Source organism: Nicotiana tomentosiformis, chromosome 1 (genome assembly GCF_000390325.3).
Source record: "Nicotiana tomentosiformis chromosome 1, ASM39032v3, whole genome shotgun sequence".
NCBI lineage: Eukaryota > Viridiplantae > Streptophyta > Magnoliopsida > Solanales > Solanaceae > Nicotiana > Nicotiana tomentosiformis.
The window spans coordinates 129,428,010-129,453,053 of record NC_090812.1 but is presented as its reverse complement, the minus strand read 5'-3'; the positions used below and the strand labels follow the sequence as shown (position 1 = coordinate 129,453,053).

General features: G+C 39.2%; 2 protein-coding genes and 1 long non-coding RNA gene across 5 annotated transcripts in view; 2 read left to right on the top strand and 1 right to left on the bottom strand.

The window, feature by feature from the left end:
• LOC104090515 (uncharacterized) overlaps positions 1–18,374 on the top strand; it is a 34,393-nt gene extending 16,019 nt beyond the window's left edge. For 2 of the 3 annotated variants that reach the window (XM_070191448.1, XM_070191447.1), the window contains exon 4: positions 3,532–3,889. In XM_070191448.1, coding sequence (XP_070047549.1) covers positions 3,532–3,874 — 343 coding nt within the window. In that variant the 3' untranslated portion in view covers positions 3,875–3,889. Of the gene's footprint in view, positions 1–3,531; positions 3,890–18,136 lie in introns of those variants that run through there. The other variant, XM_018768896.2, reaches the window with a different exon arrangement.
• Positions 18,375–19,933: 1,559 nt separating this feature from the next.
• The window catches only part of LOC104090514 (ubiquitin C-terminal hydrolase 12-like), a 36,781-nt gene continuing 31,670 nt past the window's right edge, over positions 19,934–25,044 (bottom strand). The window contains exons 26-32 of the mRNA XM_009595619.4: positions 24,078–24,143; positions 23,850–23,915; positions 23,355–23,441; positions 22,965–23,081; positions 22,760–22,834; positions 22,540–22,626; positions 19,934–20,519 (exon numbers count right to left, since the gene is read on the bottom strand). Of these exons, the coding sequence (XP_009593914.1) occupies positions 20,478–20,519; positions 22,540–22,626; positions 22,760–22,834; positions 22,965–23,081; positions 23,355–23,441; positions 23,850–23,915; positions 24,078–24,143 (540 nt within the window). The 3' untranslated portion in view covers positions 19,934–20,477. The remainder of the gene's footprint in view (positions 20,520–22,539; positions 22,627–22,759; positions 22,835–22,964; positions 23,082–23,354; positions 23,442–23,849; positions 23,916–24,077; positions 24,144–25,044) is intronic.
• LOC138903462 (uncharacterized) lies at positions 20,601–24,883 on the top strand. The gene is made up of 3 exons (XR_011412545.1): positions 20,601–20,744; positions 24,300–24,485; positions 24,677–24,883. It is a non-coding gene; the product is annotated as an uncharacterized lncRNA (long non-coding RNA).

Genomic DNA, 25,044 nt, shown 5'->3' with positions numbered 1-25,044 from the left:
ATTTCAATGTACAAATGTATTTGAATTGGTTAGTATCTAGTTTATGACAAAGTGTACATCATTGTGCTAATTTATGTACAATTTAAGTCAGCAGACAAAGTTGATAACTTTTTCTGAAACATATTTCTGACCGAAGATATTCTTAGTATTATAGAGATATTCAACATTTATTTCATTTATTCTCTCAACTTGATTACTATTTTGGCAGTTATATTTAAAATTTAATAAGTTTTTTTTTCAAGACAGAAGAGAATAATGCATCATAGTCTATGATAAGTTTGGTTCTATAAGGCAAAAATATATTGGCTCTTTGGAATCTTCAATAAATTTGTATTACAGAAATTGTGGTGACGTTTGTCTTTCCGAAATAAGAAAAGTATTTCTAACCTTTACATATAACATGTGTGTTTTCCATTATCAACTAAATAAATGTCTTCGTGATTTATGTTTGACTAAACAAAACTTAAAAACGATCCATATATTCTTTAAAATGAAACGACATAGATAAAGTAAATATTATAGTAAATGTCATTACTAAAATAAAATATGACTTGTACTATATTTACAGTATTTATCCGAAAAACGGAAAGAGTTAAATTTATATGTAGTTCTAAGGATACGTGATATAACTTGGTACAAATTGAAAAAATAAGTAGAAATATATCGAATATTGACTGTAAAAAAGGAATGAATACAAACCCAAATTGGGTAGAGAATGATTTATAAATGAACAAGATGAACCAATGTTCAAAACCCAAAAAAGGATAATATTTACTATATGTGTGTAAATCTCAATAATCTTTGGAATGCGAGAGTGTATGAATGTATATCTTCAATCTGTCCTCTTACACAAATGATAACCACTCTTTATATAGTGGATGAATCGTACTTTGGATACAATTAAAAATAAATATTGGGGATCCATGATATAATAGTTAATTAGCTATTCCTTGATTTTCGCTGAGATCATCTTCCCTAGTGCGGCTACAACGGCTCTTTGTCTCTTGGCTCGATCTTGATTTTGATCGGACTCGATATTGGTCGGTCTCTGGGTCTCAAGCTCGACCTTGACTCGAGCTCGATCTTGACTTGAGCTCGGTATTGATCGATCTCTGGATCTCGAGCTCGACCTTGACTCGAGCTCGATCGGTCTGTGGATCTCAAGCTCAAAAACCCAACTTCACATCATAGCTCGATATTATAACGACGACACTCGGACCGTCATGCTCCAATCTTGACTAATCACACAAAGGGCAAACTCGGTTTTGACCGTATACAGTTAGTCCCCTCGTTTCTCAGAAAGAAGGTGACGAGGAACGATATGATTTTTCAATCTCTAACTAGATACATACTGACGTCTGCGTCGAGTCCGATCGTGACGTATGTGACAAATGTCCTGTCGGTCCAGTTACCAAGGCATTAAATGCGCGTCAGTCGATGGTCGGCCACTGCCAATTTTGAATCGTTAATGTGACATCTATAAATATCCCCCTTCTTCATCATTTCAAACTTTTAAGCCTTTTTCATTCCAATCTTCACAATCCTTCGCCTTCTCCCAAAACTTCCTATTTCCAAGTTTCTTGTTCTTCTCAAAACATCAAATACTTCAATCTCCCCTCTATTTTGTTCACAGAAATTTAGATGGCCAAAACGTCTAAAACTGTTCCGCAAAAAGAGGCCGCTTCTTCATCACGACCCGCCGGCGGTGAGGATGCGACGGAACCTCGCCCTGAGGAATTCGTTCCGGTAGGGTGTTCAACTGTCGGTGACTTTAAAGTTGAAAAACCTTCTTCGGTACCGGGCTGATGTGAGCCGATGTCGAGGTACCAGTGTATAATCACCGAGAAAATTCTCGAGAAAGTCAAACAAGAATGCAACTGGGATGATAAGCACGTGGTAGTCCCAACGCCTGATGAATCAATTACTACTCACGTGGAAGGGTTTCTAAGTGTTTACACTTATCCTTTCACGTTGGGTCCCTTAGACCTTTTCATCATCGCCTTTTGCAAGAGATACGACGTGACCTTCAGCCAGATCCATCCTTCTTTTTGGAGAATAGTGATTCTTCTCCGATTTTTCTCGAGCAAAATCGAGGGGTGTCTTTTCACCCTCGGTCACCTTGTGCGCTTTTATAGTCCCCGACTTTATCGAGGAGGGTTAATCAAGCTTGCTCGCCGAGCCACCAAAGCGACGTTCTCGAGTATAGACGAGACTCGTGACCGAGGTTGGATGGACCGTTTTGTTCGAGTCAAAACCTCGGACCTGATCCCTGCCGATGACATGCCATTTCCTGAAAAATAGAATATGAACCGTGAGTGCTTATTTCCCTTCGTTCGTTTTAATGTTGTGACTGTCTTTCATTTTCTTGATCCATTTTTCCTTTCTTGTCACAGTCGTGGTTCGGATGCCGGAACCGATTCCGGGTCTTAAACAATGGGTTGAAGGTCTGGTGTTGCAGAGACCGTACTCTGAGCGTGCTTGGGTGGAATTATCAAAGGGTCTATGGGAGGCTCGTAGTCATGGTAAGTCTCTCTTCTTAATTTGTTTGTCATTTGTTCATCTTTAGTTACTTATCCCCCATTTTCCCTTTGTAGGGCTCGAGAAGGATGTTGTCATGAGCCCTCCATCTGGTGATGAAGAGGTTCCTGCCCCGAACCAGGTTAAAGAAAAGAAGAAAAAAGACGCACCAAGTTCTCCGGTCTCGGAAAAGAAAAAACCGGCTAAGAAATCTCGCAAGCCAAAGGGGGGCTCTGGTGCCATGCCTTCGGAATCGATCCGCCGATTAAGGGACGAGTCCGAAGAAGGAGAAGAGAAAATAGCCTGTGTACGGGCTAATGTTGTGATACAACAATCTTCCGAATCGGCGGAAGTAAATAAAGGAACCCTAGCCATAATCCCAGAACAAGAAAAATCCGAGACTATTCCGTCTCGAGCTGAGGTGATTGAAGGAGATACCGAGAGTAGGATTTCTTGGCCAGTAGAAGATATCTCGAGGGATGAGCTCGGAATAGTTGATATTAGCAGATCCCCTCAGATTTCGGATGCTATGATCCGTGAGGCCAGCATGTTGGAAGGTCGATCCTACGAGGGCATTGAGGAGCCGACCGATATCCACGGTTTTCTGGATGGGATCGAGTCAGCTGCCTCGGATGAGGTTATCGGGTTTGGTGGATTACCGATACCAAAGAAAGCATCATGGTCGGGCTCTGGCGGGTCTTCATCAGTTCTAAAACTGGTGGACCGATTGCCTGCCCCGAGTGTTGATCCCGATCGTAGGCGGAATGTAGTGCCCTCCATCCCGGAGGATACCCGAATTTTCTCTCCCTCCCCCCCCCCCCCCCTGGGGGTTGCTAGTTTCCTTCGGTCCTTGGTGACAGAATAGGATAAATCAGCGATGAATGAGGTAGGACCCGCCTGCCTTTTCAACGAGGCCCAGCATGCTCTGAATCGTGTAACTCCTATGGCATCTCTGCTGTTTCTTTTATACTTAGAATTGTAGATAGTTCTAACATTTTTTTGTCATGTATATAGGCTTCGGTGTTGCATCATGAGGCTAATAAAAGAGCTTATGCTAAAGTGGCCCAGTTCAGGATCGATGTTGAGGTCAACCAGGCCAAGGCCAAGAGCATGGTCGAAGATGCTAAATGGCAGGCTCGGAGGGAATCTCTCGAGGAGGTCAGTGCTCAGGGCTTTGATGTTGAGGCCGAGATTGAAATTTCCAAGGCGGAGGAAAACAGGGCTCGAAGGCTGGCCTTCCCTGAGGAAGACTCCGATAGCTCGAGCGAATCTGAAGGTGGGGAAGATCCTGAGGACGCGGCCTCCGATGAAGACCAAGCAATTTAGGATGTTAGGTAGTTTTTGTTATTTCTATTGAGGTTGCTTTCGGCCTTTGTAAAGAACTTCCTTCGGGCCGAGTTGACTTTGTAAAAGATTTATATATATAAAACTTTTCCCTTTTATGGCTTCTGAATCTTTTGCCTTTTTGTTAACTTATACAAAGGTCAAAAGTGCCTTAGCATTGAATAATTATTCGAAGGTCCAAGATTAAGATAGTAAGGACCGATAGTAAGTACTACACTCTACCATTTCTTATAGGTAGTCCCCGAGTAAATGTTCGAACTCAAACTGAGGTGGCCCTTAGGCTTGATATTGTCAAATGAAATGATTTGCTCAAACTTGAAGCAGATTTTTAAGCTTGACACGTAGTCCCCGGTTCTTGGCAACGGAACGGCGAGGCCTCGTGCAAGTAGCGCCGCAAGGTGCCGTGCGCATGGGGCTAAGCTCAGTACGTGCCGATTGCCATCGGTTGTTAACACTTAGTGAGAAATCAACAAAAATTGTCAAACAACCAATGTGGACAATTGGACATGCATTCTTGAAAAGTCTAGACTTGGTTAACTGTTCCAACTTAAATCTTTTGAATTGATGATTATTCTCCCAAACCAACTTTGAACTTCTCATAGATCATAATCGACCATACACAGAAGTCATAATACATAAAGTGAAGTTGTATTCTTTATTTAATTAAATTATTTGTAATATATTGTAAATTGTTAGGGAAAGATAGTAAAAGATGGAAACCTCATATACTTAATTTTCTATTTAAAATAGTTCGAACTTGTATCAATGTGGCCCTTGGGCTTTGTGGTTGAATGAGAATGATTTCTCGAACTCGAAGTGAAAAACGACCCTTAGGCTTTTATGGTCAAGTGAGTGTTTGCTCGAACTCGAAATAAAAATAACCCTTAGGCTTTATGGTTGAGTGAATGTTTGTTCGAAATCGAAGTAAGAGTAGCCCTTAGGCTTAATGGTCGAGTGAGTGTTTGCTTGAACTCGAAATGAAATAGCCCTTAGTCTTTTATGGTCGAGTGAGTGTTTGCTCGAACTCGAAGTAAAAAATAGCCCTTAGGCTTTATGGTCGAGTGAGGGTTTGCTCGAACTCGAAGTAAGAGTAGCCCTTAAGCTTAAAGGTCGAGTAAGTGTTTACTCGAACTCGAAGCAATTTAGCCCTTAGGCTTTGTGCTCAAGTGAGTGTTTGCTCGAACTCGAAGCAATGTAGTCCTTAGGCTTAATGGTCGAGTGAGGGTTTGCTCGAACTCGAAGCAATGTAGCCTTTAGGATTTATGGTCGAGTGAGTGTTTGCTCGAACTCGATTTAATGTAGCCCTTAGGCTTTATGGTCGAGTGAGTGTTTGGCCAGGGCTCGAGCAAACTACGCGGGCATGGTTTGTTTGACCATTTGGCCCTTACAATTTTTCCTATCGAGACCCTGTTGCCATGAAGTAAATTTCTTGCATCGAACTTGATATATTCGATGGCAATGCCCCCCAGTATTCGAGGTTGATTATAAAGAGGCATCAGATACTGTTGAATTGTTCTAAGTTAGCACGATCAATGGTTGTCTCACTAAAAACCTTGCCGAAAAACCCATTTGGGACAAAACCGGTCTAAGGAAAAAAGAGTGCAACACGTGCTTTCAGACCTGAAGGCTTCGAGTTGAAGAATTCATCCCTGTTTCTGGTCGAAACACCTGCAATGGTTAATTTCGAAATACAAATGAACATGCAAGGGTTGTACCTTAGCAGTAGTATCGTTTTAGGTTCAATACGTTCCAATTGCTCGGTAGTTGTTTTCCGTTTATCACACCGAGCTTGTAGGATCCTTTTCCGACATTTCGAGAACCAGATATGGTCCTTCCCAGTTTGGACCCAGTTTCCCTTCATTCGGATTTCAGGTGTTGAGGGTGACTTTCCTTAGCACCAAGTCCCCGATTTTAAAATGTCAAAAATTGGTTCTTCGATTGTAGTATCTTTCGATCCGCTACTTTTGGGAAGCCAATCGGACGAGAACGGCCTCTCGTCTTTCATCCAATAATTCTAGGCTCGTGTTCATGGTCTCATTATTTGAATCCTTTGTTGCATATCAAAACCTGATGCTAGGTTCTTCGACCTCAACCGGGATCAGAGCTTCGATGCCATAAACCAACGAGAATGAAGTTGCTTCGGTACTGGATTTCGGTGTTGTGCGATATGCCCATAGGACCTCGGGTAGTATTTCTCTCCATTTTCCTTTGGCGTCGGTCAATCTCTTCTTAAGATTTTGGATAATGGTTTTGTTGGTCGATTCAGCTTGTCCGTTCCCGCTGGGATGATATGGTGTTGATAGGATCCTTTTGATCTTGTGATCCTCGAGAAATTTAGTTATTTTTTTGCCAATGAATTGTTTTCCATTATCACATACAATCTCGGCTGGCATCCCGAATCGACATATGATGTGGTCCCAAATGAAGTCTATCACTTCTTTTTCTCTGAATTTCTTGAAAGCATGTGCTTCAACCCATTTAGAGAAATAATCAGTCATAAACAAAATAAACTGAGCTTTAGCTGGGACCGATGGGAGGGGGACGACGATGTCCATTCCCCATTTTATGAAAGGCCATGGAGATAGGACCGGGTGGAGTAGCTTCCCGGGTTGATGAATCATGGGCGCATGTCTTTGGCATTTGTCACATTTTCGAACAAACTCCCCCGCATCTTTTCCCATATCGGTCCAATAATACCTTGCTCTGATTACTTTGTGGACCAGCAAATCGGCACCGGAATGGTTTCCACAAGTGCCCTCGTGAATTTCCCATAAGATGTAATCGGTATCTTCTGGTCCCAAACATATTGCCAATGGTCCATCGAACGTCCTTCTAAACAGCGTTCCGTCTTCGGACAGGGTGAAATGTGTTGCCTTTATGCGCAAAGCTCTCAATTCCTTTGGATCTGATGGAAGCTTCTCGTTCTAGAAGTACTCTATATATTTGTTTCTCCAATCCCAAGTTAGACTTGTGGAGTTTATCTCGGCGTGACCTTTTTCGATCACTGATCTTATGAGTTGTACGACATTCCCCGAGTTGAGTTCGTCATCTTCGACCGATGAACCTAAGTTTGCAAGAGCGTCGGCCTCGCTGTTCTGTTCTCGGGGTACATGTTGCAAAGTCCATTCTTTAAATTGATGTAGAGTCACCTGTAATTTATCCAAGTACCTCTGCATTCGATTTTCTCGGACTTCAAAAGTCCCGTTAACTTGATTTACCATGAGGAGGGAATCACACTTAGCCTCTACAACCTCCGCTCCCAAGCTTCTAGCTAGTTCGAGACCTGTAATCATGGCCTCATACTCGGCCTCATTGTTAGTCAATTTTGTAGTTCTGATAGACTGTCTAACTACATTACCTATGGTTGATTTTAGTACAATGCCTAATCCGGACCCCTTCGCATTCGAGGCACCGTCCGTGAAAAGGGTCCAGACTCCCAAAGAGGTACCCGATTTTATCAGTAGCTCTTTTTCAATCTCGGGTACGAGGGCCAGTGAAAAGTCAGCCACGAAGTCCGCCAAGATTTGAGATTTGATAGCGGTTCGGGGTCGATACTCGATATCGTATCCACCGATTTCTATGGCCCATTTGGCCAATTGACCCGAAAGCTCAGATTTGTACAAAATGTTTCGAAGAGGATAAGTTGTCACAACATGTATCAGATGACATTGGAAATATGGTTTTAGTTTCCTAGAGGCACTTATTAAAGCAAGCACTAATCTTTTTAAGTGTGGATATTTAGTTTCGGCCTCGCCTAAGGTCCGACTGACATAATAAATAGGGAATTGCGTACCTCGTTCTTCTCGAACCAGAACTCAACTTACCGCTATCTCCGAGACAGCTAAGTACAGGTAAAGTTGCTTGTCCATTTTCATGGTATGAAGCAGCGGCGGGCTCGATAAATACCGCTTTAGTTCTTCCAAAGCCTATTGGCATTCCGAAGTCCATGCAAAGTTGCTTCTCTTCTTAAGCAGTGAGAAAAATTGGTGGCTCCTATCTGAGGATCTCGAATGAATCGTCCCAGGGCGGCTATCCTCCCCGTTAACCTTTGCACAGCCTTTACATTATCTACTACCGTGATGTCCTCGATAGCTTTGATTTTATCGGGGTTGATCTCGATTCCTCGGTTGGACACCATGAAACCAAGAAACTTGCCCGAGCCAACCCCGAATGCACATTTTTTGGGGTTGAGCTTCATATTGTACTTCTTTAGTACGTTGAAAGTTTCCTGCAAATGCTTTAAATGGTCCTCTACTCGCAGGGACTTAACTAACATGTCATCAGTATAAACTTCCATTGATTTTCCTATTTGTTTTTCGAACATTCGATTTACTAGGCGTTGATAAGTTGCACCAGCATTATTTAGACCGAATGGCATTACGTTATAACAGTAGGTATCGTACTTAGTGATAAACAAGGTCTTTTCCTAATTCTCCGGGTTTATCTGTATCTGGTTGTACCCAGAGTAGGCATCGAGAAAACTGAGAGTCTCGTGGCCGGCCGTGGCATCGATCATACGATCGATGCTAGGCAAAGGAAAGGAATCCTTAGGGCATGCTTAGTTCAGGTCTTTATAATCTATACACATTCTAAGTTTGTTTCCCTTCTTAAGGACTACCACCACATTTGCTAGCCATTCGGGGTATTTTACTTCTCTAATGGATCTTATTTTAATAAGTTTGGTTACCTAGTCCTTGATGAAGGCATGTTTGACCTCGGACTGAGGCCTTCTTCTTTGCTTTACCGGATGGAATTTCGGATCCAAGCTCAGTCTATGAGTGGTTATTTTTGGTGGGGTCCCTGTCATGTCAAGATAGGACCAAGCGAAACAGTTTATGTTAGCTATAAGAAATTGAATAAGCATTTTCCTGAGCTTGGGATCTAACCCCGTGCCCAGGTATACCTTTCGCTCGGGAAGATGTTCGATTAGCGTGATTTTCTCCAGTTCTTCGACTGTTGATTGGGTAGCGTCGGAATCATTGGGGACCATAAAGGATCGAGGGACCCCATAGTCATCATCTTCGTCAGTCTTCTGATTCTTTAGTTGGGTCGAGGCTGACGTTTGTGGTTGCTATTTAGTATCCCGTTCCTCCTTCGAATCTGATCCCTTTGTCGATGATAGTGAAAATATAGGAATAACTTCAACGACGACAAACATTTCTTTTGCAGCTGGTTGCTGTAGACCATTTTGATTCCCTCCGATGTTGGGAATTTCATAACCTGGTGAAGGGTCGAGGGAACTACTCTCATGTTGTGGATCCATGGCCTCCCGAACAGAGCGTTATATCTCATATCGCCCTCGATTATGTGGAACTTCGTTTCTTGGATGATCTCGGCCACGTTTACTGGCAAGATTATCTCGCCCTTAGTAGTTTCACATGCCATATTAAATCCGTTCAGTACCAGGGCAGCGGGCACGACCTGGTTCTGTGGACCGAGTTGCTCTACGACCATTGATCGAATGATGTTGGCCGAACTACCTGGATCAATTAACACACGCTTAACTTGAGTTTTATTCATAAATACAGATATTACCAGTGCATCGTTATAGGGTTGCATGATTCCTTCCGCGTCTTCGTCACTAAAGGACAAGGTTCCTTTAGGTGTGTAATCCTGAGTCCGAGATCGCTTCTCTCTTACAATAGACATCTTAGTGCGTTTAAGCACCGGCCCCTGGGGGACATCGATCCTTCCGATGATCATGTGGATGATGTGTTGTGTCTCTTCTTGTTCGTTTTGTCTATTGAAATCTCTGCTTTTGAAATGGCTTTTGGCCCGGTCACTTAAAAATTCTCGAAGGTGCCCTTCATTGAATAAACGGGCCGCCTCCTCTCTCAACTGCCTGCAGTCTTCGTTCTGTGACCATGGATGCCATGATACTTGCACATTTGATTGGGATTTCTCTGGGCTGGATCGGACTGCAGAGGTCGAGGCCACTTAGTATCTTTGATGCGTTCGATAGCCGACACGATGGCGGATGCATCGATGTTGAAGTTATATTCTGATAACCGTGGTGCTTCCGTAGGTTCAGTATTCCTGTCGAACCCATTTCTGTTCATCAGCCCCTGAGACCCTTGGCCTCGATCACTTCTCCTTTCGCCTCGTACGGAGTTGCGTGTAGGTCTACCCATACTATCTCCGTTATACGGCCGATATCGGTCGTTGTTCGACCTTGGTTCTCGGTCGATGTCCCTTTTAATAATGGACCCAGAACCCAACTGGTCATCTTCAACTCTGATCTTCGATTGATATTGGTTGTGCACATCGGCCCAGGTAACAGCCGGGTACTCGATCAAATTCTACTTCAACTGTCGTGAAGCTATCGAGCTTCGTTCGTTCAGTCCTTGAGTGAAAGCTTGTACAGCCTAATCGTCCGTGACTGGTGGTAGATCCATTTGTTCCATTTGGAAACGAGATACGAACTCTCTTAGCATCTCGTTATCTTTTTGCCTTACCTTGAAAAGGTCCGACTTCTTGGTCTCGACCTTTATGGCTCCAGCGTGTGCTTTTACGAAAGAATTTGCAAGCATAGAAAAAGAATCGATAGAGTTAGGCGGTAAATTATGATACCATATCATTGCCTCATTTGACAGGGTTTCCCCGAACTTCTTCAATAGTACGGATTCGACTCGTCGTCTTCTAGATCGTTCCCTTTAATGGCACATGTGTAAGAGGTCACATATTCGTTGGGGTCGGTCGTTCCATTATATTTAGGAATTTTGGGCATGCGAAACTTCTTGGGGATCGATTTAGGAACCGCGCTCGGGGGGAAAGGCTTTTGTACGAATTTTTTAGAATCCAAGCCCTTCAATACCGGTAGTGCCCCCGGGATCTGATCAACCCTGGAGTTATAAGTTTCTACTTTTTTGTCGTTTGCTTCAATCCTCTTTTCTCCTGACTCAATTCGTTTTGTCAGTTCCTATAACATCTTAATAACTTCGGGATTAGTCCCCGATTCTTGTTCATTTGATCTTACTACGGCTGGCCCTGTTTCGTGGGTGACTTCTCGGGGTGGACCGGGCTCGGCCCTGCTCGGTGCCTGGGTTTGGCTCTACAACTGAGCTATCGCTACCTGTTGAGCTTGCAACATTTCGAAAATCATACGAAGGATGATCCCGTCTTCTTCAGCATTTTGGGTATTTCGAACTACAGATCGAGTTCCACCATAAATGTTATTTTCGGGGTCGGAAAGTTGGTTTGCCTCGATGGCCACATGTGAATTAACGTTAATTGGATCTACGGTCCGAGCTCCAACGGGATCGACGGGTGGCCTTTCATCCCTGGTCGCCAGGTTTTTGTTCTCATCTTGAAGGCCAGCTTCGTTGACGATAGGTAGGGCCATTAATTGAGAGTTCGTCGTTTTTAACCTGAAATCAAAGACACTTCCAAGAGTAAGTGTAAAATGGTGTGTTTTGTAGAGATTCGTACCAAATAATCACTGTTATCCTTAGCCCCACGGTACGCGCCAAACTATTTACCCGAAAAAAGGATAGAATTGAATTTATACGTAATTCTAAGGATACGTGATATAACTTGGTACAAATTAGAAAAATAAATAGAAATATATCGAATATTGACTGTAAAAAAGGAATGAATACAAACCCAAATTGGGTAGAGAATGATTTATAAATGAACAAGATGAACCAACGTCCAAAGCCCAAAAAAAGATATAATATTTACTATATGTGTGAATCTCAATAATCTCTGGAATGTGAGAGTGTATGAATGTATATCTCCAATCTGTCCTCTTACACAAATGATAGTCACTCTTTTATAGTGGAGGAATCCTACTTTGGATACAATTAAAAATACATAGTGGGGATCCCATGATAGAATAGTTAATTAGCTTTTCCTTGATTTCCGCCGAGATTCTCTTCCCTAGTGCGGCTAGAACGGCTCTTTGTCTCTTGGCTCGATCTTGATTTTGGTAGGACTCGTTATTGGTCGGTCTCTGGGTCTCGAGATCGATCTTGACTCGAGCTCGATCTTGACTTGAGCTCAGTATTGATCGGTCTCTGGATCTCGAGCTCGACCTTGACTCGAACTCGATCGGTCTCTGGATCTCGAGCTCGACCTTGACTCGAACTCGATCGGTCTCTGGATCTCGAGCTCGATAACCCAACTTCACATCATAGCTCGATATTATAACGACGACACTTGGACCGTCATGCTCCAATCTTGACTAATCACACGAAGGGCAAACTCGGTTTTGACCGTATACATACAGGAGTCATGGTCATATTAGTTAGATCAAACAACAGAAGCTAACATCAATATATTTAAGTTTTCAGCTACAGATCCATCATATATATGATCTATTTTTCTTTTTTAAAGTGTTCAAAGAAATCTGCTACGACTAAGTACATGAAGTCAACAAAATTTTCAGAAATAAAATTTGTTTGAGCATTATTTTCTCTTCTTTACTTCATAAAACCCAATCACGTGCTTTGATGTAAAAAAATGTACGTGATCGTCCTTTTCCTTCTAAACGATATGATATACTTTTTAATTTTTGTTTGCACCGTTTTATGCTTTCTTTTTTTTATTGCTGGTGGTGAAAAGTATTGGTACTTACCATTATGATAAGAATTTTTTTATCGATCACGATTGGTACCACGACCCTTTTCACGTTTAGATTAGTGTAATTTCATCTCATTACTTTACGGAATGAAATAGAATTAGTAGATCGACTTTCATTATTTTCATTAATATTTTATTATATTATTAAGCTATGAGAGGATGTGAAATTAGTTTAGAATATGTTTTGAATCTCAGCTCTTGATATTGCTGCCGCAGAAGCATACTCGAGACATAAAAAGTAGGGAATATTTTCTCTAGCATATCATATCAATGATATTTTTTTTCCATATAATTGAATTGAGAAATAATTTTAATTATAGCTAGATTATAATTGCTAATTGATTTAAAATCTTGCCGCCATAAATGGTTCTAATCATAGCGTGCTTGTGAAAGAACAACTATCTTCTCGGGTCATACCTTTCTTTCAATATTTCATAACATAAGTGGATCTTTTACAATAAGATATTCTACTTTTAAACCTCCGTCAACGTGGTGACTAGGAATATTAAGCATGATTTTGATTTGATGCCTGATTTTTATTTTTGATGGTGTCTCCAAAACCCATAGCATCAAAATGAATTTAATAATTTCATACTCATGACAAATAATTTTTGCCTGAAATGTCTAGGGTTACGAATTCAAATTTAGTCAGAACTATCATGATGTAAAAAGAAAAAAATGCATATCTTACATTTTGTCGAAGTATTTGTTCAAGATGGCAGATACTCGTGTTGATAGCATGTTTAAAATAAAATTACGAAGAAGTAAATCATTGAAAAGTATAGGGCAAGACGAACATATTATTTCACTTTAAATTGAAGCACAAACTAAATAGATTTAGCTCTCTATTTATACACCAGAAGCTTTGCTTGTAAACTACTTCAAAAAGCTATTTGTAGAGCTATTTATTACCTTGAAGCTGCTTGCAAAGCTAGTTGTAAGCTTTTTAGCTTCTATAAGAAGCTGCTTACATAGTTACTTTTAAGTTACATATAAGTTACTTCAGGAAGTTGTTGCAAAGTTACTTGTAAGCTTCTTCAGAGAATGTTCCAATTCGGGTTAATGATGCAGAAGAGCTATCTGCTATGAAGAAATAAGTAAACCTGAGACTCAAATTAGTGGGGAGTTATTACTAAGTTGTAGTGGTGATGAAATAAATTTGAACCGATTTGAAATAGTTGTAGATAATATTTTTGCATATAATATTATGCTTAACATTATTCAAGATAATGAGAATTTTGAATCTCAATTTGTTGAAGATGTCAACAAAGATGTGACTAGCCAAAATGACAAGAGCCAATTTAACTAGAGTTGACTTCACTTGCTAAACATGTAGTTTTGGGACCAATAGTCAAAACACCTAATAATGTAAAATCAATTGGCCATAAATGGATCTTTGTGGGGAAAAGGAATAAGAAAAACAAAAGTGTAAGATATAAGGCACGTCTTGTTTCACTTGCAGAGACTCAACGTTGACTATGAAGAAATATATTCATCCGTTATGGATGCAATAACATTTTAATATCGCATCAGTTTAATTGTACGTGAAAGCGTTGACATACATTTGATCGATGCGATTACAACCTGCCTCTATAGCTCAATTGGTAATGAAAATTCCTGAAAAATTTAAAATGCTTAAAGCAAATAGTTCAATATCTCAAGAAATGCATTCGATCAAATTACAGATCTTTGTACGATTTAAAATAATCAGGGCGCATGTAATATAATCTTAGTTATACTTCTGAAGGAAGGGTACATAAATGATGCTATTTGTCTATGTAATTTTAGAAAGAGAACAACATCAGAAATTGTTATACTTCTTGTTTATGTTTCAAACTAATTTAACATTTAACATATAAGATTTTTATCCATTTATCTGCCTACAAAAAATGTCTTAAAACGATTTCACATGGATAAAACTCATCCAGTAAGTACTTCAATGATTGTTCGATCACTTGAAGTGAACAAGGATCCACTTTGACCTCAAGAAGAAAACGAGGAACTCCTTAGTCATAAAGTACCATATTATCTATGTGCAATTTGTACACTTATATATCATACTATTGATACAAGGTCTAATATAGCATTTTCTGTTAATCTACTAGCATGATATAATTCTGCATCCAAAATCTGAAACGATATCAAGCATATGATGCAATATATGAAGGAAACTATTGATATGAGTTTGTGTTATGATTCATGCAAAATGGATATTTATCTAATCCATAAAAAGCTCAATCTCAAATAAGCTAGTACTTGTTTATATGCGGAGGTACTGCCATATTATGAATCTCTACAAAGTAATTTATTGTTGCTAATTTTCAATTTATGCGGAGATAACGTATAAACGAATCAAGTTGGGAGTGTATGGTTGAGATTAATAATTCATTTTATTCGAGATTTAGGTTTTTGTAAGTTTCTAAATGGCTTCTCTCTCTTCACAAAATAAATATTCCAGACAAAATGCGTGTTCATATACATTTTTTTACTTTGGCCAAATAACATTATGATACTTTTTGCTATGTCTGATTTAAACATGAGGTAAAAGGTGACTTGTTAAGATGCATAGAGTACACAAATACTTGAGTGATTTTAGTTGGAGATCCCAAATTCAATTTCACAACCCAAAATTCAATCAAAGGTCGTGATGGTGCCTACTTGCTCCCTAGGCATGCTAACACACAACAACAATAATAGAAACAAATTATTAAGTCTTAAATATATTCATGATATAAATAACAATTCGGAATATGCCTCAAAGATCAATATCATAAATACAAAATTCAAGACAGGGTCATATCTGTCTAACAACACCCAAAATTCGGTGTCACATCACGATGAGCATCTAATAAGAGTAAACAACCTCAACTGAATAACAACACTTGTCTAGAACGAAAATACATAGATAGGGAGAGAAAATAAGGGAAAGAGGACAACAAACGGATCAAGTAAAATAGCTCACCACAAAGTCTCCACATTAAACTCCTACTCAGCCAAGTGGGTACCTCTAATACCTGCCTTAGATCCTGCACAAAATGTGCGGAAGTGTAGTATGAGTAGAAAATTACAGTACTCAGTAAGTATCAAGTCTAACCTCGAAGAAATAGTGGAGCGGTCAACATAAACACTTACTAACAGTCTATTAATCAGGTGAAAACATAAATAAGATACGGAATAAAGCATGATATTACCAAATATGCACAAAAGCTAGAAATACTATACATGTAAAATTAGACATACTTTGCAGATAAAGAGATCGAATCAGATATCAAATACTTCAATTCTCACGTAGAAACATGATGTATATCAACCAATAGCGATATAAAAGTTACTACATGAGTCATATCATGCTCAGGATCCTTTCTCAACACCTCACAGCACAAAATTCATGCGCCCCACACATGCCACGTGTCCAAACCAAGCACTAAAAATTTGGGTGCCTACGCTCATAGAGCCCAAAGTAACATGAGTAATCACCTAACTTCTGAGGGATAGATCCATATCCAAGCGTTGATCACTTTACAATCAATGATCAATAGTCAAAATCAATATCCGCTTATAGTCCGTAGTGCCAAAATTCTTAACTTTTCACAATAATCAACTCTCCAACTCATGCATATGTGTGTGAAATAATATTAATAAAAGAGCATCGGACATAACAATAAGGATGCAGATAAAAGTTCACATGGCTATGGCTAATCATGTGATTCAAGTTATCAAGACGACTCAATGAGCTAGTTCAACGAGCATAAGTCTTAATTTTATTATTTAACATGAGTAAATTAAGTCATATAACCACCAAATCATAAATCAATTAAGGCAAGTGTATAGCTACAGATTAATAATAAAGCTCAATATGGCAAAATAATTCTCTATACCCAATTCAATAAGTCATAACCTTAAGCATGCTTTTAAGTCATAATTACGAGTTATCACATAGTCATAGAATCAAAAAAATAAGGATAAGTAATTTACACAATCCAAACAAGGCATACTTGATACGATCATAACCTAGCTAGGCATATGTGCTCGTCACCTCGCATATACGTGGCTCCTAAATTAAGTGAAGTAGCAAATAGATCACCTATGGGAAAATTTCCCCTTATAAGGATAGACAAGAGACTTACCTTCGTCCTACCTTCGTCCGGTGAGCTTTACACAATCAACAACTGCCTTCCGTCCAAATTTAACTTTAAACGACTCGAGTTTAGTCAAATATAATTCAATAACGTCAAATAATGCTATAGAAATCAATTCCAAACAACAAAGCTTCAATCCTTTATCAAATCCTCCAAAAGTCAAACAAAATTCAACCCGGGCCCACGAATTCAAATATATGATTAGATTACAAAATCGAGTCCAAATTGACCCTAAAATCCCTAAAATACATTCTTTTAAAGTGTAGACAAAAATTTCAAATTTCTTTTTAAAATTCCATGTTCTAAGTTTATGAATCTATGGGAATCAAGATATATAATCAAATTCAAGAATAAAGTATTTAACCTCAAAGTAGTAATAAAAATCTCCTTCAAAATCGTCTCTTTCTGTGCTCCAAAACTTAAAATAATGAAAAATGAGCAAACCCTCAAAATATGTAGTTTGACAGGCAATCTCGCATCTGCAACTAAAATCCTTGCATCTGTAAGGTCGCATTTGCGGCCAAAATCTCGCTTCTACGAGCTGCTTCCCGTCAGCCTGCCCTCGCACCTATGACTCACCTCCCGCTTCTGCGGCATCGCAGGTGCGCGACCAACTCTGCTTTTGCGACTCCACATCAGCGCAGCCGCCTCGCAAATGCGGCCAACCACAGGATTAAAGCCCAAGCGCATGTGCACACAAATGCATCGCAACACACCTTAATAGTAGGTGTGATGTGCACCAGTGCCAACAATGCTAAACCACTCCCAAATGGTCTGAAACCGTCCCTAGACACATACGAGCCTTTCACGATCTCGTCCAACCATACCAACAAGATCCCATACCCAATTCAAACTTATCCAAAGACTCAAAACATCACAAATAACAACAAATCCAAGAATCGAAGATTATTCATCTTTTAACTTTTAAACATTCCAACTTCGCTAAATGCGTCCGAAGTCCGAACCATGCCTAAACATTTCGGATTTCAACAGAACTTTGCACACAAATTCCAATCGACTAACTGAACCAATCCAAGGTCACGAAACAACAGTCGGAATCTGATGACACCAAAGTCAACTTCCGGTCAAACATATGAACTTTTCAATCCTTCAAATTGCCAACTTTCGGCAAACAGAGCCAAAACCTTCTAGGAACTTCCAAATTCGAATCTGAACATACGTCTCTAATCACCATATGAACCTATTAGAACCATCGAATCACCAATCTGAGGTCGTCTACTCAAAAGTCAAACCTAGGTCAACTCTTACAACTTAAGCTTCCAAAATGCGACAAAGTGTTCCAATTCACTTCTGAGCCTTCCCAAAACTAAACAAATTATCCCCGCAAGTCATCAAACATCAAACAAACATACGGCAAGCATAAAATAGGGGAATGGGGTCTTAATACATAAAACAACTGGCCGGGTCGTTACATTCAAGAAGCAAACTCTCTCGTTAAAGAACAAAAAAAAACTTTTGACAAAAATTTCAAACTCTTACAACCAACTATCCATTTCGAGAGCTCATGATAAAGATAAATTTTTTCTATGTTGCAGGGCGTTTCTGGGAAGCGTAAGCGACTACTGTGCCCACCATGCGAAATGCCCTATGCTTATTGTGAAGCCAACCAAGGAGTTGATGCAAGTTTAAGTATAAGAAGTTGTTGTAAATATAGGATGTGCATTGTGCAATAAGGTAAAAAGTAAAGGAAGTGCTTCCTCCCCCTTCTCTCTGTTGTAGAATATGTAGATAGTTCATGTCATAAAAGCTTTTAAAGAATCATTTTTTTGTTCCTATTGTCCTTTAGATTGTTGATGATTATAGAGTCTCTTTTGACGTAAAATACAATGAAGTGAGGTGTACAACACATTAACTCCACTCTCAGGCTGTTATCCACCAGTATATTTGGTACAAGTCCTTTCCGTATTCGTGTCCGTAGGGTTTAATTTTCCTGTGGACTCTCTGTGGAAGAACTGCTATGCATATTAAAGAATTGAGGGAAAATTGCTTCACTAACCACTGACACCTCCAGGCTCCATATCATTTACTAAATATCAAATAAACGAAAGTATTATCAATTTAGTTAATGAACTTGATGTGTGATGCTTTTATCTCCTGCAATTCACTAGAGTTTATCCGAATTTTGAAAGTGCTCACTCTCCCCCACGACAAAGTAATTTAGAAAGGCTTTTACCGAAGATGAAAGTTACCATTGTATGCATAGGCATTAATGAAACTAACTGCATTCCATTTTCTTGACAACCAGATCGGGTGCTCCCGATCTGTTAGGTTTTTCTATTTCTTCTAAACTTTCCCGGTTTTTGGTTCGAGCTATATGAGGCAAAAACTTGTACCACATACAATTTGGAGGCCGAGCCCCAGCGGTGGATCTACGTTGGTGGCAGAGGGGTCACCGGAACCTGTTTGCCTCGACAAATACCATATATATATATATATATGTATATATATATATATATATATATATATATATCCCATTATATAATTTGATTGTCCCTTAAACATGAAAGCTGGATGGTTTAGCACGGAGAATAAGCTACTTTCCGTGAATTGCTGACCCAAGACCAAGACAGACCCAACATCAGCATTTTGCATTTTGCTCTCGTTTTTTTTTTTTTTTTTCCCCTCTTTCTCCCGTTATGCTCAAATTTTGGGTCCGCCTTGTCAAGTCCAATCCCATCAATAAGGGTGCGGCTTAGGTCAGAAATACCTTTATCGAAGATGAAAGTTACCCTGAAATTAACCGCATCTCATTTTCCTGACGTCTACAGCAGTATTTTGAGTGGACTTGAAGAAGAGAGGATAAAGAAAATAGTACATCTTCCAGGTATATTTACTCCACCCTCAAATTGACTCTCTTTTTTTCTTCTGAAACCTAACTCTTGGAGAAGTCTATAGGAATGTATATTACCGAAGAGTGAAAAAGTAGTTTGCCGCAACAGCAATTTACTCAACACAGCTACTTCAGCTGTAACAATCAAGCAACAAGTTGCCATTATTTTGAACCATCTATATCTAAAAGAAAATCACAAGTCATGCAACCAGTCATAGTTGACTATTTAAACAGGTCATCATGACCAATTGTCATAATATTTGCCTCAGAGATGCATTGAAAATCTCCTAATTATGGATTGTTCCTTCTTTTTTTTTGGGTAAATCCCAATTCTGGATTAACGGCGCTCCAAAAAAGAAAGAAAAAAGATAAAAGAAATACATGTTAGAAAAGAGCATCATTCACCAAGTCAGCTGCAGCATACAAACGTCTTTATGCAACTTACGGACAAAGAGGCACTCGTGCTTTCAAAGATGACAAAACAGAGACGAACAAAACAAAGGAAACCAAGAAACAAATATTTAACTATATATTACTACTATAAAAAGACAAAATTTTACAACCCATTGCCAATTGACACAATATTACATACAGCTGGAAGAGGGGACGGGAGAAAAGGATTAACAGATATCACAAATCTAGAATGTGCCGGACTATCAACTATACATTCCCTTCAAAATCTTCTATGCAGGAGAAATAATGCAAAAGACGTGAAAAAGAAAAAAGATTTGAAGGGGGGGGGGGGGGGCAGCCCTGAATAGAGCAATAACTCTGAAGATTGACGACGATAACTAAAGCCACATCCTAACCACAAAGAAAGGAGCGAGTACAACATTCGCTTCCCCAACCAAATCAAAGGAAGAATAATAGCCTAAACTGAAGAAATCACCTTGAGAAAACAGCGGCGGCAAGTACCCTTTATGTAACTGAATGAACTTGATGCCACTTCTCTGCCTTCCACAGATCTCAAAACTTTTATGTGTCCCTTCTATAATGAGAGGGTCATTCGCTAGCTCCATTGCACGGGCAGTGAATTACAAGACCTTTCAGTTGTATATCTTGACAGGCTTTTCAAAGGTGTGTCGGTTCTGCAATTATAATTGAAGATTAAACATGAATACTTTTTCTTTTTTTCTTTTTGGAGATTACACACACTGAATCCTTGTCTAATACTTGATGAAGGCTGTCAAACAGAGGCGGATTCCGAATATGATAGCTACGGGTGCCACAATATTAATGCAAATCGACCACTAGTGAAGGAGATTGAATTAGGATGTACATTCAGTCAACTCGATCCGCTTTAGATTAATTCGGTTCGTTTCGATCCATTTTGAATTAATTAAGATCTTTTATGCATAAATGAATATGGGATACGCCCCTTCAATCTACATGTAGCTGGTTAATATTATGTCTTTGATGCATCACTCTAAATATTTTCTGAAATTAATAAAATAACATCAGATGGATAAAAAGAGAATGATTAAAATTAGAGCTAAATAAAAATTGAAGATCGAGAAAAAAACCAAGGAAGCACAATTTAAATAAGCAATAAAAATGGGAGAAATTCAAAAATAGCCAGATTTACAAGTGGTCATTCAAAAATAGTCACAGTTTTAAAAGTCATCGAAATTTAGCCACTTTTCATGTAAAGATAAATCTGAACGAAAACACTGTTCAAAATCCGGAAAATACTCCAGCATAATTTACTGGAACTCCAGTATATTATACTGGAGCCATCAAAGTATACCGGTCCAGCATAATATACTGGAAGTTCATACACATGTGCACCGAACTCCAGTATATTATGCTGGATTGGTTTCTGTTGCAGTAAAATAGTGGCTATTTTTCAATGACTTGGCAAACGCCGGCTATTTTTGAATGATCAATCCGAAAACTGACTAGCCCGTGCTATTTTAATAATAAAAATGGCATTGTACAAAAAAAAGTGAAAACAAAGATGAAGAAAAGAAAAGAAATTAAGAAAAGGAGCATAAAGAAAAGAAAGGAAAGGTAACAAAGGAACAACTAGGACCATCATAATCCAAAGAGTCGATCTTGAGTCTTGCATATGGAATTTTAGCACTTCAGCCGTGGCACCTACAGTCATTTTGTGACCAGGGGTGCCACTCGTTGTCTATGTAGGATTTTTTAGGAATATACTAGCATATATATAAGATTTTATCCGAGCGACCGGGTGGCGTGTCACCCCCAACCGCATACATAGATCCGCCCCTGCTGTCAACTGAATTCTTATCTCATAGTAAACCTAAATAGGCCCTGATCACTAAAACCCTTTCTCTATATGACAAAATTCCTCTCCGAAAAGCTTGAACATGCATACATGAGCACTTCCATTTTAATGTCACCATATTGTTTCATAAACTATTCACCTTTCATATTCCTACTAGTATTCAAATATTCCGCAATCTAGGTCTAGTACAAATATGTATTTAATCTCTATACCTAAATCTCCACGAAATCCAGGGGAAAAGAAACTAGTTTCATTCTAGAAAAGAGAGTAACTTGTTAAAATGTTAAAAAGGAAAAGAAAAAAAACACGAGTAGCAGATTATGTTGCAATTCAACATTTTGGCTTTTTTTCACTTCTGGATTTTGCATTATAAGTGAATAACTACTGGTTTTCTTTTGGTTCCTCATTTTCCATCAAAGATGGAAGCATGTCACACATTGTCATTCATCTTTTTGCATTATTTACTCTTATTCATGTAATTAGGATGAAAAAGTTGGGATGGGGAGTTACTCATCTAAGAAAAAATGTTGGGACGGGGAGTTTCTGAATGAACTGATTTTGACTTTTGCCAAGCATAGGTGCCTGTTAGACTCAACATCTGCAGAAATATTTTTATGAGATACCAACAACGAAGTTCCCATACAACGAACGCATTTTTCTCGAGTTAAAGATTTACCTCTCTTTAGCGAAGGCTAAATCTAAGGCACATGAGTTTGTTGTTTTTTTATTTATTTATTTTTTGGTTTTTTATTGTCCGTCTCCTAATCAGTTACTTAGGTGCCATTTATACTGCTGACATAGAAGTGCTCTCCAGTTATTAGAGATCACAAGTCAGCTTTAAGTAATAGAAAGTTTACCTGGCTAACTGAGTAAGCTCTCTTAGGTGTATTATCTGCATGCTCCAACCCAAGATACTGTTCCCAAGCACCATAAACATCTCTTCTCTGCACGCGGGAATATTTAAGCATTTTCGGTTTGGGCAGGAAGAAGAAACAATGAAAACAGAAACCTAATTGAACCCGTAAAAACTTGCGATCAATTTCTAGGGGAAGAAGGAAACCAAAAATGAACTTTAACCTGGAAACGACTGGATACAATGTCAGAGTCCTGAAGGTAATCTGGGCGCCCCAATGACAAAAATGCAAACTTCCACTAGTCACAAAAAGAGCACACAGTCAGTCATAAGACTCTTAACAGTTAACAGCAACGGCTAGAAGCACGAAGCATGGGTGTCAAGCATGTATACTTGACTGCAAAACATTTTGCTGCCTGAGCAATGTACCTTAGAGAACTCCTCATCTGGAACCTGCAATTTCTTTTGAATGCGCACTTTAATCTCAGCTAACGTTTCACCTTCATGGATAACCAGAAAGAAAGGTTCCCCGAAATTCTGCACTTGCTGTTGAAAACCAATCCAATTAGTAATATCTATTGCTAATGCAGCAGAATTCAGTATTGATACAGTAAACATAGACAACAACAACAACAACAACAACAACCCAGTAAAATCCCACTAATGGGGTCTGGGGAGAGTAGTGTGTACGCAGACCTTACCCCTACCCCGAAGGAGTAGAGAGGCTGTTTCCGAAAGACCCTCGGCTCAAAAAAACAAAAAGACAAAAGGGACAAAAAGGGACAAAAAGACAGTAAACATAGACGAAAAGTAAAATACCATTTGATTCTGTGGAGTCTCTTTCGTGAAATGGTAAACATGAATTAAACGATCATGGGGACCAAGATTTTTCTCTTCTTCTGGTATCTAGTAACAAACAACGCTATGGTTAGCAAGTAAAGAACGATTATAAGTGCTGAACAGTATCATCATTATATGCCCCAGAAGCTCTCAATTGCAATAAAGGTGGGTGTATGAGAAAAATTACAACATAAAAAGTTAATTTCCGAACTACTTTACTTTTGTGAACGCACGTTCAACAATTAAAGCTGACATGGGGGAAAGCACTGAATTGAGTTATAGGATGGGTCCTAGATTCCCTATATTGAAAGTTTGGGGGCTTGTGGAGTTGGAGGGAGGGAGAAACTTAATTTCTCTGCATAACTTTCCAAAACTCCCGCCATTTTAAGGAGGTTTTTTCTTCTTTTTTAAGAAAAAACAGACGAGGATACGAGGGAGAGAGAAAAGCAAGCATATAAAACCAAGAGAACTCACCTCCTCTGCCCGCAATGTCCAGTACTGGTCATTTATATTCTCAATTTTTTCAGTGAGTGGAAAGATCTGCACATCAACAATAGCAAGGATGAGATGCGCAGACACACACAAAGATTAAAGTTTAAACATTCTTTGAAAGATCACCTATGCTATTAAACGTGCAGAACTAAAATTTAAGCATAAAGTAGAATTAATACAGAAGGATTGTACTTGTCCCAGAATCCTAACCTTATAGATCTTGTGATAGAAGACTTCAAGTAATCTAAGTTCTGCATCTTGACGAGACAAGTCAACCTGTTTCAGCAGCAACAGTTAGTAATTATTTCACATGCAATAACTAGATGTCAGAATTGCCCCTAACCAATTGCATGCATAAAATGGATGGATGATAGATTTAATCTCATACTATAAGTAAATTTCTGAATGATTCTTTTCCACTTTCGTTTCTAGATGGGAACTAAGTCCATAGGCAGGTACAGTGTTGTAAAAAGCGAGCGCTTCGTCGCTTAAAGCGAGAAGCTAAGCGAGGCGAAGCATCCGGCGCTTCTCTTACCATCGAGCCAGCAGCAACAGAGGCAACCTAGGGTTCAAGTTTTCTATACTTTTCAACTTCAAGATCATCAAGTTTGGTCCCGGGTATGTGATTTCTCCTCAACCTCCTCCTTTTTCTTTCACTGTTTCAGTGTCCAAATAGCAGCGAAATGCTGGCGAAATATTTTTTTCCCCTTCAGTTCTTCCTTCTCATTCGTCTCCTCTTCTTCTTCTTCATTTTCTTGCGCTGTTTCAGTGATAAAAATGCTGAAATGCTGCCCATTTTTTCGTTTCAGTTATACTGCCCTTTTTCGTAGTTGATGAAGAAGAAGAAGTTGAACAAGATGACGAGCAATATAATAATGATAGTGGAATATAAGAATTTGACAATCTTGTAGAAGAATAGGATGCTCATTTTGTGCTTTAATTGATGCTACACTTTAGTTTTTACATTGAAGTATTGAACATTTGCTTACAGTTACATGTGTTGTCTATGCAGTATTTATTTTAATATTTTTTTTTTAAAATTCCGCTTCACTTCAAAAAAGCGAGCGCTTCGCTTCTCGCTTTAAGCAAAAAGGGGCTTGTCGCTTTTCCTCGCTTCACGCTCTTCACAACACTGGGCAGGTAGAACTCCTGCAAAAGGAGGAGGTAGAGATGTCCT